The sequence below is a fragment of the Nicotiana tomentosiformis genome, chromosome 2 (genome assembly GCF_000390325.3).
Source record: "Nicotiana tomentosiformis chromosome 2, ASM39032v3, whole genome shotgun sequence".
NCBI classification, from domain to species: domain Eukaryota; kingdom Viridiplantae; phylum Streptophyta; class Magnoliopsida; order Solanales; family Solanaceae; genus Nicotiana; species Nicotiana tomentosiformis.
The window spans coordinates 112,142,373-112,160,945 of NC_090813.1; the positions used below are offsets into that span (position 1 = coordinate 112,142,373).

Here is an 18,573-nt window from a genome sequence, read left to right on the forward strand (position 1 = left end):
TTGATATAGAAAACAGGTGATGCTTAGTCATATGCGAGGACGAGACAAGACAAGGCTTAGACTTGTATGAGAGGAGGGCAGTGCTTAGCCCTATGCGAAGAAGGGAGACAGTGCTTAGTCTTATGCAGTGTAGTGGAGACAGTGTTTATTCTCGTGCAAGGGAAGACAATGCTTAGCCTCATGCAATAATGGAGGCAGTGCTTAGCCTCATGCAAGGAATGGAGACAACGTTTAGTCTCATGCAAAGAAAGGCAGCGCTTAGCCTTATGTAATAATAGAGACAATGCTTAGCCTCATGCAAAGAATGAAGACAGTGCTTAGTCTCATGCAAGGAAAGGAAGTGCTTAGTCTTATGCAATAATGGAGGAAATTCTTAGCCTCGTGCAAGGAATGGAGACAGTGTTTAGTTTCTGGCAAGGAAAGGCAATGTATAGCCTTATGCAATAATAGAGACAGTGCTTAGTCTCATGCAAAGAAAGGCAGTACTTAGCCTTATGCAATGTGGAGACAGTGTTTAGTCTCATGCAAAGGAAGGCAGTGCTTAGCCTTATGTAATGTGGAGACAATGTTTAGTCTCATGTAAAGAAAGGCAGTGCTTAGCCTTATGAAATTATGAGGGAAATGCCTAGCCCTATGCAAGGAAAGAAATGACTAACTGCGAGAGCGTAAAGAATTTCTTAGCTTGATGTATTTGAGTTTGGCGATTCTTGTTAGTATGAAGATACCAACCTTGTGGTGTGTATGTATTTGCAGGCGTTCCTGTTATGTTCATTGTGCCTGCACCAAAGAAAAAATTGTGAGTTCTGCGGCCGGGGAGGGGGGGAGGGGAGGTTGGTTCATGCTCTTGATTCCTTGCTTCGCTTTTGCTTTTGTCTGGAGGCCTTGCTTGAGTCATCTCGGGTAACGTCTGGCTGCTGTAGAAACAAAACTTTTGAAAAACATGCATTTGATAAATTATTTATGTAGTTGTTTGAAATATGTGATAATGTACGAGATCAACTAATTTTGATGAACTGGTGACTGTGACACATTTTAAGACGTTGCAACCTCCTTGCTTCGGAATTTTGAGGATCCTCCTCAAAATTCTACCCCAATTTAAATGCATACTTCTGGCAACACATTCCTTGGTGATTCCAAACATGATGAGATTGGGAAAACTCGAGACCTTGCCCCAATTTCTGAACATAGGGAAAATGAATATTTTATTATGATCTGAATGAACCCACAGGGCTGCCTACGTATCCCCTCTTAAATGGGAATCATGTCAAGCGTAGTTCAGTTACATCAAATAGAAAGTGCAAACATAATGTTAAACATAGTCTCTCTTGGCTGTGTCCTAATTGATAGGTTTTGGCCAAATCTCTCCATCCATCTCTCCAAGTATAAGTGCCCATCTTATCAAAACCCAGTGCACCATGTAAGGGCCCTGCCAGTTATGTGAGAATTTCCCCTTCGCTTCATCCTAATATAGGAAGATTCACTTTAGTACCAACTGCCCCGGCGTGAATTGCCTCGACTTGACTTTTTTGTTGAAAGCTCTTGCCATTCTATTCTGGTAGAGTTGACCGTGACATACCGCATTCATTCTTTTTCCATCAATGAGAGCTAGTTTTTCATACCGGCTTTGTACCCATTCTGCATCGTTGAGCTCAGCTTCTTGTATGATTCTTAAAGAAGGAATTTCTACTTCGGCGGGAATAACGACTTCAGTACCATAAATCAGTAGATAAGGAGTTTCCCTAGTTGATGTATGAACTGTGGTACGATACCCGAGTAAAGAAAATGGTAGCTTCTCGTGCCATTGTTTGTAATTGTCTACCATTTCCCTCAATATCTTCTTGATATTCTTGTTGGCGTCTTCTACGGCTCCATTCATTTGCGGCATGTATGCTGTAGAGTTTCGATGCTTGATCTTGAATGTTTCACATATGGCTTTCATCAAATCGCTGTTCAGGTTATTGTCAGTAATGATTGACTCTGGTACCCCAAATCGACAAATGATGCGGTCCCGAACAAAATCTACTACAACCTTCTTAGTTACTGTAAGATGCGGCTTCAACCCATTTTGTGAAGTAGTCTATGGCCACCAGAATGAACCTATGTCCGTTTGAAGCATCAGGTTTGATTGGTCCGATGACATCCATACCCCAAGCGGAGAAAGGCCAGGGTGAACTTATTGCATTAAGTTCGTTGGGTGGTACCTGTATCATGTCAGCATGTATCTGGCATTGGTGACACTTTTGAACGTACTTGATGCAGTCCATTTCCATAGTCATCCAGAAATACCCTGCTCTTAATATCTTCTTGTCCAAAATGAAACCATTCATGTGGGGTCCACAGGTTCTGGCATGTATTTCCTCGAGCAATCTGGATACCTTCTTAGCATCGACACACCGCAGTAATCCCAGGTCAGAAGTCCTTCTATATAGAATTCCTCCACTTTGAAAGAAATGATTGGCTAATCTGCGAAGCGTGCTCTTTTGAGTATGGGTAGAACTCTCTGGGTATTTTCCCTTTTCAAAATACTCCTTGATGTCGTGGTACCACGGATTTCCGTCAATCTCTTCTTAAACATGAGCACAACAAGTTGGCTGCTTATGAATTCCTATTGGGATAAGATCGATGAAATTCTTGTCTGGGTGTTGTATCATGGAAGACAAAGTGGTTAGTGCATCTGCGAACTCATTCTGAATCCTTGAAACATGTTTGAACTCTATCTTTGTGAACCTCTTGATCAGATCTTGTACACAGTGCAAATATGGCAATATTTTAGTGTTCTTCACAGCCCATTCCCCTAGAACCTGGCGCACTAAAAGATCTGAATCTCTGATTACCAGCAGCTCCTGAATGTTCATGTCAATAGCCAATCTGAGTCCCAGGATGCAGGCCTCATATTCCACCATATTGTTGGTGCATAGAAATCTGAGTTTTGCGGACACCGGATAGTGTTGACCGATTTATGATACTAAGACAGCTCTGATACCTACTCTTTTGATGTTTGTTGCTCCGTTGAAGAACATTCTCTAACCGTCGTATGCCTCGGTAATATCTTCTCCTACAAATAATACCTCCTTATCAGGAAAATACATTTTTAATGGTTCGTATTCTCCATCTACGAGATTTTCTGCCAAGTGATCTGCCAATGCTTGCCCTTTGACTGCCTTCTGAGTTACATAGATGATGTCGAACTCACTCAATAATATTTTCCACTTCACTAACTTACCCGTAGGCATGGATATCTGAAAGATATATTTTAGCGGATCTATTCTTGATATGAGATATGTAGTGTATGCACAAAAATAATATCTCAACTTCTGAGCTATCCATGTCAAAGCACAATAGGTGCGTTCCAGCAAAGAGTACCGAGCCTCATAAGGCGTGAACTTCTTGCTCAGATAATATATCGCCTGCTCCTTCCTTCCGGTTTCATCATGTTGTCCTAGAACACAACCAAAAGCCCCATCTAACATGAACAAATAAAGCAGTAGAGGTCTTCCTGGTTCTGGTGGAACCAATACGGGCAGTTTGGATAAATACTCCTTGATTTTGTCGAAGGCCATTCTTCAGTTCATCTTTATGCAGCATCTTTTCTCAGCATTCTGAAGATTGGTTCACATATCACCGTTGATTGTGCTATAAAACGGCTGATATAATTGAGGTGCCCTAGAAAACTCATCACATCTTTCTTATTCTTTGGATGCGACAAGTTCTGGATAGCTTTGATCTTTGATGGGTCTAACTCAATACCCAGGCGACTGACGATAAAACCTAACAACTTTCCAGCAAGGACCCCGAAAGCACATTTTGCAGGATTCAACTTCAAATTGTATTTTTGAAGCCGATCAAAAAATTTCTTCAGGTCTGCTATGTGATCTGAACTCCTTTTAGATTTGATGATAACATCATCCACATACACCTCTACTTCTTTGTGTATCATGTTATGGAAAATAGTCGTCATGTAGGTGGCCTTAGCATTCTTCAGACCAAACGGCATCATTTTGTAGCAGTATATTCCCTATGGTGTGATAAAGGTTGTCTTTTCGGCATCTTTTTCATCCATCTAGATCTGATGGTATCCTTCGAAGAAATACACAAAGGATTGGAATTCATGCTTGGCACAATTGTCAGTTAGTATGTGTATGTTGGGCAGCGGAAAATCATTCTTAGGGCTTGCTCTGTTCAAATCTCGGTAATCGACACATACTCTAACTTTCCTATCTTTCTTCAGAACTGGCACAATGTTGTAACCAGGTCGGGTATTTGACCACTCGGAGAATCTTGGCTTTGATTTGCTTGGTGACCTCCTCTTTTATCTTCAAACTCATATCTGGCTTGAACTTTCTGAGCTTCTGCTTCACCGGTGGACATATGGGATTGGTGGATAGCTTGTGATCTACTATAGATATGCTTAAACCAGTCATATCATCGTAGGACCATGCAAAAATGTCTTCATACTCCTTTAGGAATCTAATATACTCTTCTTTCTCCAACGGTGATAGATGAATTCTTATACGCGTTTCCTTGACCGTTTCGGAATCCCCTAAGTTAACGGCCTCAGTTTGCTACAAATTAGACTTTGGTTTGTTTTCAAAATCCTCTACCTCTTTGATAATTTCCTTAAGTATTATATCATCTTCCAGATCCTCTGAATCATTGTCCTTATGTTGCGTTGTCTCATTACATGTCACAGTCATAGGTTCATCGGGATATGTAATAATTATGCTTTAAAGAAATGCAGAAAGATAATAATAAATATAAAAAGCAGTAATGCATTAATAAAACTTTTCAAAACAAAATACTGAAACATGTCTCAAATGCTCAAAACTAATTGAAAATAATTCATGCTAATTTGCCAGGCCACCCAGGAACTCAACGGGCCCGGGATGGTGCAGCGGTCTAGTTCTTGAGAACAACTCCTTCTTCCACGGTCTGAATAGTAAGGTCTTCCTACTCCTCATCCTCAACAATTGCATTGCAGTCTATGTCTTCTTCATCTAGAAAAAACTTCCTCATGCTAGCCAAAGCCTCATCTTCCTCAGATCCCCACATCATATCAGCCTGATGGAATGTCTGGTGCAAAGGTGGTACAGGTTGTTCCAGTGGATAATAAGGAGCACGCCATGGTGGTGACCAATCCTCATATTCTTGCCATATGTATTCATATCCGAGTTCAAAAGTCGTGCCATGGTACTGTGGTTGTACAGATTTGGTGATCCTCTGAAGCTTTTTGCCGAGACCCTTGCTTGGTTTATATCCATGGCAATATGCTTTCTATCTTGTTGCTCCACCATCGATCTTTTTCGATTGCGTTAACCCGTTCAATGCGATGGTATGTTTCTCCACCCAGCTTTCTTCTATTTTCAATGACCGGAATAGTTTGGTTGGTGTAGATGGGGTTGCTTCCATTTCCATGGATGATCTCCTCCTGATGATTCCACTCAAATTTCACAACCTGGTGTAGAGTTGAAGCTACTGCCCCGGCGGCATGTATCCATGGTCGTCCCAATAATAGATTGTAAGTAGCAGATATATCTAGCACTTGGAACTCGACATCAAACCAAGTTGGACCCATATGTAGACTGAGGTTGATTTCTCCAATGGTGGCTCTCTGAGATCCATCGAACGCTTTCACACTCATGCTTCCCATTCATATCTCGTGCATGCCTTTACCTAGTCTCTTTAGAATGGTCAGTGGACATATGTTAAGACTCGAACTTCCATCTATCAAGACCCTGATGATGAACTTACCTTCAATTTGCACCATGATGTGCAACACCTTGTTGTGACTCAGTCCTTCTGGTGGTAATTTATCTTCGTGGAAAGTGATTTTGTGGCTTTCCAATACATGTCCGACCATGTTATTCATCTCTCCACTGGTGATGTCGGTGGGTACATAAGCTTCACTTAACACCTTTATCAAAGCATTCATGTGCGCGTCTGAGTTTTGCAGCAGTGATAAGATGGATATCTGAACAGGAGTTTTGTTCAAGTGGTCAACAATAGAGTACTCCCTTGCTTGTATCTTCCTCTAAAGATCATCAGTGCCAGTCTCGACAACAGGCAACTTAGGTGAAACTTCCTTGCTTGTTCCTCCCATATTCTCAGGTGTATAAACTCTTCTGGATCTAGTCATACCTTGCGCAGCTCCTGTTTCCTCCATTTTTGCTTTTCCCTTTCTTCTTGCTTCCGCAACGTAATTCCACAAGACGACATCAAACTAGTAAGATGGTGTGGGAGCTACTATTACAGTGAAGGACATAGTTACCTCAACTTCAAATAGCGCTTGGGTTTGTACCACAACTGGCGTGAGGGTGACCGGAGATGTTTTAGAAGCGTCTCCCTCTCGAATGAGTCCAATGGACCCCTCTTGATCCCATTCTTCGTCAGTTTCTATCATATTCACTTCCTCTTCTCTGTGATCCGGGAGAGGGTTGTTACAAACATTTGGTGCAGCTTCTTTTGCCTGTATGACCTTAGTGTCGATCAATATCTGGATCTTGTATTTTAACGAACGACACTCCTCAATAGTATGACCCTTCATGCCTGAATGATAAGCACATATTTTGTTGGGGTTGATCCATTGGGAGGGATTTTCCACAGCAACAACAGGAATATGAGTAACATAACCAGCGGCCTTTAGTCTCTCATACAATTGGTCTATGGGTTCAGCAGTTGGAGTGTATTGTCTAGGAGGTCTGCGGTCAAAATTTGGACGTGACTTCATGTAGTTTTGGCGGGCGGGTGGAGGTGAATGGTAATATATAGGTTGAGTATTATAGGTACGGTAGGTGGCGGCATGATGTTGGTATCTTGGGGATGAGGGTTGATATATAGGTGGAGGCACTTGGTATGTGATGGGAGACTTAGGGCCCTGGGCTATCATCACAGCACCCACTTATTTCTTCTTCGAAATGCCTCCTGATTGCAAAGCTTTATTCGTGGCCTGCAGTGCCTCATAATTAGTCACCATTCCATTCTTAATTCCTTATTCTATTCTTTATCCAAGCTTGATGATGTCGGAGAACTTGTGATTTTCAATGACCATCAACCTTTTGTAATACTGCGGATCCTGAGCTCTAACAAAGAACTTGTTCATTTTGTTCTTCTTCAAGTGCTGGCCTTACCTTTTCGGCCTCTGATCTCCAATGAATGGCATACTCGCAGAAGGTTTCTGTCGGCTTCTTCTTGAGGTTTTGAATGTAGAAAACGTCTAGCGCATTTTTCGTGTTGAACCTGAATATATCCATGAAATTTGACACGATACTTTCCCAACTAACCCACTTCTTTGGGTTTTGATTGATATACCAAGACAAAACGTCTCCTGTAAGGCTTCGCATGAACAATTTCATGAGGATTTGTTCATTCTTGCCCACTTCTTCAAGCTTGTCACAGTATGTTCTTAGATGCACCTCCGGGTCACCAGTACTATCGAATATTTCGAACTTGGGAGGTTTGTAACCCTCCGGCAGTTCCACATCCGGCTTGATACATAGGTCCTCATAATTTAGACCTTCAACGCCTTTACCACCTTCAACACTTTGAACTCTACCAGTGAGCTTCTTGAGTTCCTACGCCATATTTTTAATGATTAGGTCCTTCTCAGTCAATTCGGGTATGTATAGGCTTTGCTGCTGGGTGTGGGGTAAGCTTTCCACATATATCGGATTTCTTTGATGGATTCCTGGATCTTGGGTATATAGGTGGTCATTGTTCGAGTTTTGGGGATCGGGAGTAGGTTGTGGTGCATTTTGGGGAGTGTAATAAGTAGTGGTTTGCGGGTATTAAGTGGTATCTAAAGTTTCAATGTTTTCCTCCAAAGTAGCATTGTCTTTCCTGATACCACTTAAATTATCCTTTTTCCCTTTTCCTTTGCCTTTGCCTTTGCCTTTGGGGTCGCTTGGTGGAGGAGGAGGGGGAGGACCTCTGGATCTAATGTGGTATGCTGATGATGCCAGTATACACGAACCAACGTTTGGGAATGGGAATAATCAAAAAGAAAAAAAAAAAGCAAAAGGTAATCAAGTTAGTAAGGTGAAATAAAAGAATTGTTCGCAGTATTTAAACATGTTTCATAAAGTCATGCAATAATTCGTGTCCTAATTTTGGGGACCTCATTGTGCCTGAGGTAGGCCTAAACGACACATAGACTTGGAGAAAATTGATGCCAGCATTTGCTTTATTTCATTAATGCGAAAATGAGTCAAATCAAACTTTTACTAACTCGACTATAAAAATAAAGTTACTAATGGTATTTAGCCTTATTACATTGAAATCTAAATCTAAGCTAGAAGGCGGTAAAGAACATCATCTCTTAGTCTACGTGGTCCATGAAGGATCTTATCCATGCTTGGATCTTTTGACCCCATCAATCAGGTTCCCCAGATCGCGCATATCCAACAGTAAGTAAGCTTTTGCTAGATGTCATCTTTCACTGTTATCCATGCATTGGCAATCCGAGAGTCTTTTTCTCATCTTCCTTTCTAGCTCCATCAATCCTTGTTCCAGGTATTCCAATTTTTTTTGTTTACTTAGTGGCAATCTCCTTCCATTACTTTATCACCTCCACATTCACTTTGTGTTGTTCCAGATGTTTAGCTTCAGACTCGAACACACTTTTGCGTTGCCTCTTATACTTAACATATGCCTCATCCACTTCATCTATGATTTTGTCCTTCAGATTGACACCTGGCTTGACGTCCCCCTCTACGTCGTCTTCCAACCATGACAGATAGTAGTACATATGATCGGCGTGATACCTATCTGGCTCAATGATTTCTCCTTCCACAATGATCTTTTGGTTCCACATGTGTTGCGCCTCGTACTTAAACAGAATGACATCTCCTTTGAAATCTACCTTGTACTGGACCATGTTGGAAACCCGAGGTATGACTTGTTTCTTCCAAGCTTGTCGCATTACCCTTATAAGGATAGATTCCTCGCAACCCGATCAGTACCAAATGAGTATTCCCTCTTGACCTGATAATGAACTCACTACTAGGAAACTATTCACACATCCAATGCACCTGTTCGTCTGTCAGATTAATGAAGAAACACACCCAACTTACAGCATTTCCAGGTTGTGCAAACCAGTCTGGAATAAACGTCATTTTCTTTGGATGATTATTGGCTATGTCTTCATTTAGTGGCCTTCGTAGAAGCTCTTGATGGTATTCTCCTCTCTAAAAGTGTTCTGGCAGCCTGACTTGTAGCAATATATTACAAACCTCAAAGTGTCCAAATCCTTGCTTGCACTGATTTAGATCCTGGTACATATCAGCTAAGATCATAGGGATGATGGTATAAGTTTGTCCCTCGATGCCATCCATCAAGGTCCTGGTGACCATGGCTAAGCGAGTATGAATCCTTCCCCCTTTCATTGGAAATATCAATAGCCCCAAGAAGCAAACGACGAACACATAAACCCGGTGGTGCACCCATCCTAATGAAGTAATGGCTAGTTCGTCATGGTGAAGACGATACAACTTGCTATGCCCATAACGCTCGTAAAGAAATTCAAAAGTGATGTATGATTTCTTTAGACATAGCAGCTCATCATTCTTTTTAAAACCCAACATTTTCAGAAAACCGCGGGGAGTGCAATTTTCTGGTACCAGCAATCCCGGACTATACCATGAAAACTTGGCAAAGCCTCCTATTTCTTCTAGGAGAAGAATCATTTCTATATTGCCAAATCAGAAAATAACTTTTTTCTCATCCCAGAACATGGTAGCGGTCTCAATCAATTCCCTATTTGGTCGAATGTTTAGCAGGGATGGCAAGTCACCAAGTACTCTTCTCACATGATTTTTGTCACAAGGCACAAGGTCTTTCCACCAATCAAGTAGCAAAGGTGGGATGTTTTGGACCATACTGAACTTGTGGATTTCATGCTTCATTTTCTGCAAACAAACAAAAGTTAGCGCTTTTCCCCTCCAGATTTGACTACTTGCGCAATAATGATCAACATGCTGGTACATTTTCTCCTAGTAATGTACATAATATGATAGTGTCATTGGGATTGTGGAAATCTCGTCGGAATTTGGACAAGGTTCAGCTTAGCGGGTTGTTATATTAATAATGCTTCAGCCCGAACTAAGTTTAGCATGATGCATGTACATTTCAAGTTGGAGTAGGGTTTCTAGAATGGTCTAGACTAGTACTACCAAGTGGACAACTTGAGAGAAAAAAGTACGGGACCGTCGATTGCACCGCTGATCGACTAATCTACCGCAAATAAGCCTTTCCAATTTAAAGGGTAATTTCCAAAAAAGCGCGGACACTCATCAAGCACTGCTATGTTGATAATTGGCACGAGTAGAGTATGATGTGGAGCATGCTTTTTGCAGAAATAATAACACATTGCCAAATATTTGCGTGTAAAAAGCAGTAAATAAAATAGCAAAATTAAAAATGAAAAGAAGAGAAAAGAAAAGAAAGACACAAGAAAGAAGTCAGTTTGGCTCATGAAAATGTGCGATAACGTAACGAAGCAAGTAAGGAAATGGAGATAATGTAGCAATCAAGATGAAAAGAAGTGGAGTGCGGTCATACATGTTATATCAAACAAAGGGGAATAAGGAAACGGATGTGCATGTCATAGCAAATTTAAACAAACAAAGGAGAATAAGGAAAGGGATGTGCATGTCATAGGAAATTTTGAACAAATAAAGGTGAATAAGTTAAGGGATGTGCATGTAACAAAGAAAGTAATCCACATAAGTCAAGTTCGTTATGGTAAGAGCCTAAGTGTAAATCCCCAACAGAGTTGTTATGCTGTCGCGCCCCGTTTTGTCGCAAAAGCGGATTTCGTCGTGTGACAACTCTTTTAAATGGGTATTAAAAGAGAAGAGTCACTACCTAACGATTTTTATGGTGCGTTAGGGCACCTACTTATAAATAACTCTATTTGAACTAGTCTATGTTACAAAAGATCGGGTAATGGCTCAAATTACCTCAAAGAGAAGGTGTTAGGCACTCTTCGAGGTCCACAAATGTGGTTTCCGACCGAATTTTACACTATGTGGATTATATGATTAATCTAGACGAGCATATAAATAAAGGAAAATATGAAAGTTGAAAGTCCTATTATAACGTAAACCAGTGTAAAAAAGAATTATTAAACTATATGAATAATTGATACAAGTTTTAAAGATGATAAAGACTACAACTGCATTGGTCTATGCTTTACGACTAAATGCTTTAGCAAGCATATAAGGGAAAAGGGTGGGTCCTAAGTTTTTTAGCCTAAAGGATCACCCCGTGTAACATAAATAATACTTCGTAACTCCCTTTAGGTAGGAGTTGCTCATATTATTCAGCGGGCACAAACTATCATCTCATGCTACCCGATTACTATGTTGAAGTTGTTTACTTAAAGGCGTTCTAATTCATTTCTAAGTTGTACCCTATGCGTGCACTACCTGTCCCATGCCTATGGTCCAGGACGCTTTGGACCTACTATTTAGGTGGTTCTAGACTTCACTTATTATGCTCAAAATAATAAAACTAGCGCATATTCAAAAACATGTAGGACTACACATAGTGCAATTAAAGGCTCGAGTTAACCTCAACACATATCAACAAAGGCACGCAAACAGATTTCAGATTATGCAGTGAGGAGTCATGAGCAATTTAAGAATCAAGATGTATGAAAGTCATTTAAACCTATAGGCATGGCTTCTATGTGACCATATGGCTTACTAAAATCTCATGGGCAGTGCTACTACTCAGATTACAGATTATAAGTGTTATTAAAGTCTATAGATATTATCTCTAAGTGATACGCACCTGGGCAGTGAAGCCATTTGAAAACTTAGAATTACTCATTTTTATCCTATTGGTATGCTTTCTAAATGATTAGCAATATCCTACAGGCAGGCTCTCTAGTAGTTGATATTCGAACACAGATTCGCCATGCTTATTCCTATATGCATATTGTCTAGGCGAACAGTGTGACAAGAACAACAAAACATTAATTTGATTAATCAATTAAGGCCCTATAAACATGGTATCTAGATAAGTATCGATGGAAGCAGATCTTAATTGCTTAACACGATCATATAGGCATGCTATCTAACAATCGCACAACAATAGCACAAGCTGAGCAAATAATCAATGATATTTGAATCCTATAGGCATGTTATCTAATAGTGTATAGAAATAAAGCATATGAACAAGGGAAATACTTATATTTTTAGACATGTTTATGATGTTAGCAGGTAACACATTTAGGTTCCTATAGGCATGCTTTCTATCAGTGTATAGAAAATAGGGTATGTCAAATAAAGTAACACGTAAAGCAATTAAACCCTATAGGCGTATTTTCTACAAATTCATGTGAGAATTAAAGTGTCATATACCCTTTTTTCACTAATTGCCCTATCTATTTTGTTTACAAATTATTACAGGCCCAAAATAATGAATACAAGTGCAAATATTACATACTGAAAGACTACATGACCAATAAACCCAGTACTGTCGGGGTCTTCAGCAAGCTCACTTTTCGTGCGAATAGTAGACCCAGATCCAAGCACACATCAAACAGGAGAGTGTATCAATTTCATAACTCGGGGCCACACATGAACTCATACTAGGCTTAGATGGAGGACCCATTTACACGCTCAACCACATGAGTTAACAAACCATACATGGCAACCAATTGACAACTCTGAAGTCTATTAACAGTAATACCTCATAGGGACACGAGTATATAAACATATCGGCACTTGTTTTTTAGAAGCTAAGGGAACAAGATTAGTCAAACAAGGGGGCTTGAACATGCCAACTAGGTGGACCAGCGAGAACCAGCTTTAACATGGCAAGTTTGACGTAGAAAACTAACACCATATTGAGCAATCATTCAACAAAGGGAATGTATAGCATGTTGAACAGAGACACACATTAGTAGGACTTAAGAATTAGGTCTATTGGGTTAACAGGGTAAACACACACACACATGCTAAGTTTCCAGAAATCAAGTTTAGCATAAGGTATTAACCAGAATTAGTCAAAAAAGATTTTAGACATATGAGCCTTAATCATAGCAGTTATAGTTAGAGGGATAGCAATTTCACATGAAGATTTCTAACATGGGAGCCTAACATGATCACAAGCAGTACAACAACCTAATAGCATGGTCTACAAACAGACCATAACAGTGCCAAAATCCAAAGAACGCATGAAAGCATATCAACTTAAGAGGAATAGGACAGGCAAGCATAATAACTCATGTCAGTTACCCATACATAAGAGAAGGAGCTAACATAGAAATTTTCCTTAGAAGCAATGCTAAAGACACAGGATTATCGAATCAAACATATATTAGAACTTAAATAGCATGGAAACATGCCTTAGCTAATCAGTACATCCTCAGAAACTTAGCAGGTTGGACAAGAATAACTCAACAAGGTCTGAAACACATACATTGATTTATCACAGAGATACAGGACAAGGTAAGGAACTCACATTAGTTTACAAGTTGCATGTTTAGGATAATAATATGATCAGGAGTTAACTCTAGAAGAGTATTAAGTTGCACATGAATGATTTAACAAGAATTAGAACAGGTTTTGGGCATGATTCGACTCTTCACAAGAGTCCATAACAAGGCAAGAAATTAAACTCAGAATAAGCAACAGTAATAAGCATTCGAACATATACAGTAGAGCAAACAGTCTTAAGAAAATAGAATTAAGGCAACAAATAGGCAAATTCGATTACTAGAAGGTATATAGCCTCAAGAAGAGCTTCAGAGCATACAATAACATGTCAGTTCATAAAAATCTCAGAAACATAGGTATGCAGAACAGGAATTCAAACGAAAAGAGAATGAAATTGCAAGGGTTAAAGGTACTTACCAGTTACTAATTGACAAATGATTAAACAAAGAACAATTTCAGCAATATCTCGAACGTCAGTAGCAAACAAACAGTAGAACCTCAAAATCCCAGTGCGTCAGAGTTCCCAAGGGTTTTGGATGAACCCCGGGTAGTGCTCGTACTGAGAAAGGTCGAATAATCGACTTTCGGTGGCCTTGGCTTTCAGTCAGCCAAGAGTTTAAGTTTTATAATAGTGTAAGGCAAGAACAAGAAAGACAATAGTAGTTTTTTTAGCGATTAGAGTCTCTGTTAAGGGAAAATTGGGGAAGGGTTTATATAGTAGTCGAAATCAAGCATCTAAACAAGGAAACACAATAAATCAAACATGAATAAGAAAGGGAGAGCATGCAGAATCATTTAAGAGACAAATTAGGAAAAGAATTAGGCAAACCGTAATTTGACCCGAATCAAAAATTGGTTGAGGATCTTTGTGAATCGGACTCATATGACCTTGCCGTGATGCATATAGACGACATATCGTCCAAATTTCAAAGGGTGAAGACGATTTCCCTTAATTCGGAGACTGGTATTTGCCATAAGTGAGGCAAATACTAAGTATCACCATAATCTTGTAAGTAGCAATGAGGTAACGCGTAAAAGGTAGGAGAATCACATAAAGAATCCATGATTTGATCGGATTTGGAGAAGATTTAGGGAAGCGGCTAGGGTTTGTGAAGTGAGGGGGTTTGAGAGCATATAGAGGCGGCTGCTGAAGGAGAATGGATTAGGGTTTTAGGGTTTGGTTAATTAAAAGAGCTTGGGTGAACGAGGATCGTTGATCTTGAGAGATCAACGGCCAAGATTTGAGAATGAACGGGGCGGGTCGTTAAATGGGTACCGACCGGGTCAAATTAGAGGGTCGTTTGGATTGGGCTGTGGTGTTGCGCTAATGATTTGGGCCAAATGTTTTCCGAAATTAGCCCTATGTTCGGCTATAAATTAAATATATGAAATTCATTAAAGAGAAATTATAAAAATGACTAATAAATAATAAAAAAATATTATTTATGCATTAAAATACTTGAAAATAATAGCTTAGTATTATAAAAATATAAAAAGTGCTATTTCAGCACAAATAATATAATAAATACAATTATATATAGAATATAGTCCGTTATAGTAAAATTATGTAAATAGCTTTAGAAATATAAATATAATTATATAAAATAAAGTAAAATATTATGAAACATATATGTGGATTCAAATAATAAAGTTGGATGATCATAAAATAATTTAAAGAGATAATCAATAAATAATCAAGTAATTTAGATGCAAGGAAATTAATTTTAAAGCTCTGACAATTATGAAAAATTATAGAAAATACTTGTATAATTCTTGCAAAATAAAGTAATGATAAAAAATGACATTTCGAAAGTATATATACTTATTTGAAAAATATGAGGGCAAAATTGGGTATCAACAATGATCAGAATTGATTTAAGGTCCGGTGGTGGGTCTAATGTGAATGTGTGTTATACGTCAGGTCGGATGTGTTCATTCGTAATAGCATTGCTTACGGAGGATTCTTCGAGCGTTGGATGTTATTCTCATCGTCAGCTATTCCATGTAATACTCTATTGTGCCAGGTGGGTTGTGAAATGGCTTGATTATTCGCACATGTGTTGTGATCCTGTGTAGTTTGTGGGGGTTATATGAGCAGGATGGCTCTTGAGATGCTGGTAATTTATTTCACTTTAGTCGTGCTTGGGTTTTTGTAGCGTATGGCGCTATCCGTCTCCCCAGGGTTGTAATATGCACTTGGCGTGCTTATGGTCGATATTCGAGCATTCGTAAGTATAAGCATTATGGCTTGATGGGTGTTTCCTTATTGATTGTTGTGTGGATCGGGTGGCATGCCGCCACGGGTATATTGTTAGATCGGGTGGCACGCCGCCACGGGTATGTTGTGTGGATCGGGTTACGCGCCGTGATGATGTCATATTCGGACCGGGTTGTACGTCGCAACAGTGTCGTGTTTGGATCGGCTTGAACGTCGCAAGAATGTCATAGTTGGATCGGGTTGCACACCACAACAATGAGATTTTAAGTATGGATCGGGTTGTACGTCACAACAGATTCGTGTTTGGATCGAGTTACACGACACAACAGTGTCATAGTTGGATCGGGTTGCACACCACAATAGTGAGATTTTAAGTATGGTTCCTTATACTTATTTGTGTGCCTTGTTTCTTATCTCCGAGATGGAACCATAACATCGGCTTGGCCATTTCACTCATTATGCATGCTGGTTAGTTCTTTGCCAGAGTTCGTTTTTCATTATGAGTCATATTCAGGTTGTAGCTTGTTGGAACATTGATGGCGTCATATAAGATTTTAGACGGTGTTTGAGTTGGCTTATTGCCCGAGCAGCCTGTATTGGGGTGAGACACGATTATTGGACTTGAGATCAGTGCGATCGAAGTTAGGTAGGGTATATTAAAGAGAAAATATCGTTATTCAGTTCAGAATGATATAATGGTGCTTGTCAGGTGAAGAGACCCCATAATTTATTATTTTGGTAGGTGGTTATGAGTTTCTACACATCTCTTTCGTCTTGGCAGTATTGCAAGAGTTGGAACAGGGCTTACATGTGTTATGAGGCGTATTGCAGGCATAAGATTTGTGAAATTACAGCTATTGTGGTCGGAGGATGTTATTATGGGCATGTGAATCATACGGTGCATGGTGTGAATTCAGCAGAGGTGTATGATCATGTTTTGGTATAGTGTGTAGTGATTGATACGGTGTTCGTATATTAGAATCAGGTCTTGTAGAAGAATTCGGAGGTTGGAATTTGGTTTTAAGGCTTATTGGCTAAATAAAAGGGAGGATCTTCAGTCTGGCTCGAGCTACTGTGGTCAACTGGGTTGTGGTGGCACGGGTAGGTGCACAAGGTGTTGAACAGTAATTTTGGGGAAACTCCGGAGCAGTTCTTAGCACGTTCGAGGACGAACGTATGTTAAAGTGGGGGAGAATATAACGACCCGACAGGTCATTTTGAGCTCTAGCGCGTCGTTCGGTGGTTTTAGGCCTTGAGTAGCTTCCTTTCATGTACTATGACTTGTACGCATAGTCAAAATTGAATTTCGGGAAGTTCGGAGTTGATTCGGGTGAAAAATTCTCATTTCGGAAGCTTTAAGGTGGAAGAGTTGACAAAGGTTTAACTTTTGCGTAAAGCGATTACGAAATCAGGATTTCAAGGTTCCAATAGGTATGTATGGTGATTCTGGACTTGGGCGTATGTTCGGGTTAAGTAGCAGGTCGCCCGGGAGCATATCAGCGCTTGTGGAAAGTTAACATTTTGAAGGTTTTAGAGTTTCCTAAGTTTGGTTTGAAGTGGACTTTGTTTTATCAATGTTCGTTTGGGGTTCCGAGTCTGGGAATAGGTTCGTATCGGGATTTGTGACTTGCACGCAAAATTTGGTATCATTCCGGGATGTTTAAGTATGAATCGGACACGTTCATCGAAGTTTGAATGTTGGAAAGTTGAAAGGAGGTTTCGATTGTCGATTCGTAGTGTTGATGTTGTTTGGTATGATTTGAGGCCTTGAGCATGTTTGTGTCGTGTATTGGGACTTGTTGGTGTGATTGGACGGGGTCCCAGGAGCCTCGGGTGTGTTTCGGAGGGGCAGCTGATCATTTTTCCATGTTGAGCTGCTATTTTCTTAGGTCTGATGCGTCCTTCTTCACGTTCGCAAGCAAAGGACCGCGTTCGCGAAGGTCTGTGGGGGTGTTTGGACATTTGCTCTTCGAGTTCGCGATTAGAAATTGTTCTATGCGTTCGCTTTTCTCGAGTCGTGTTTGCGTAGGAGCGGAGGAGTTGGTCATTGCGTTTGCGACCAGTGCATCGCGTCCGCGAAAGGGAAATTTGGAGCTGGAGATGGATGCTCTTTGCGAAGGCGAGGGGAAGGCCGCGTTCGCGAAGAAGGTCGGGCTAGGCAGTGTCATTTTAAAAATGGGGGTTTGGGTCATTTTCACTCCACTTCTTCATAGGAGCTGACTTTGGGAGCGATTGTGGAGTACTATTTTTATCGTCAACCAAGATGTAAGTGGTTTCTTCTCATTTTGAGTTAAATACATGAATTATACATGGATTGGAACATGAAAATTGGTTGAAATTGTGGGATCTTGGTAGAAAACCTAAAAATTGTACTTTTAGATTTTGACCACAAAATTGGACATGGAATTTAAGATAAGTTAAATATTTGAGTTCGTGGCGTTATGGGTCAAGTTTACCTTCAAGAATTTTCGAAATCCGGGCAAGTGGGCCCGAGGGTTAACTTTGTTGACTTTTCGAGTGGAGTTGAGAATTATTATAAATTGATAAATTATTCACATTGGACTATATTTTGATTGATTTGCACCTTGTTTGACTAGTTTTAGATCAATAAGCATTGGTTTGAGAGTTAGAGAGGCATTGGAGTCGGTCATGAAACTTCGGAGCGAGGTAAGTATCTTGTCTAACCTTATAAGGGAGAACCCTCCCCCTAGGCGATATAATTGTTATGTGCTACTAGTTGTGGGAGCTACGTACGCACGAGGTGTCAAGAGTCCGTACGTAGGACGAGCCTTATCACCTTGAGTTGTTGGCAAGTCATTTGAGAAACGGTAAAGGTTATATTCACTTTGTGCTCATGTACTGTATTGTACGCACGTGCCTCGTAATTCGATAATTTCCTTCCTTTCTTGTGGAGGG

The 18,573-nt window shown here is 40.1% G+C and overlaps 1 protein-coding gene across 1 annotated transcript; it reads right to left on the reverse strand.

Moving 5' to 3' along the window:
* Positions 1-836: 836 nt before the first annotated feature.
* On the reverse strand, positions 837-1,885 carry LOC138905408 (uncharacterized). The gene is made up of 2 exons (XM_070193932.1): positions 1,577-1,885; positions 837-914 (listed from the first exon to the last, which is right to left on the reverse strand). The coding sequence occupies exons 1-2, from the start codon at positions 1,883-1,885 to the stop codon at positions 837-839; spliced, it is 387 nt and encodes a 128-aa protein (XP_070050033.1).
* Between the last annotated feature and the right edge of the window lie 16,688 nt (positions 1,886-18,573).

Coding starts and splice junctions, on each gene's coding strand:
- LOC138905408 (XM_070193932.1), bottom strand. CDS start 1,885: ATGCCGCAAATGAATGGAGCCGTAGAAGACGCCAACAAGAATATCAAG. Junction 915..1,576: donor ATGGAAAAAGAATGAATGCG/GTATGTCACGGT, acceptor TTGTTTCTACAG/CAGCCAGACGTTACCCGAGA.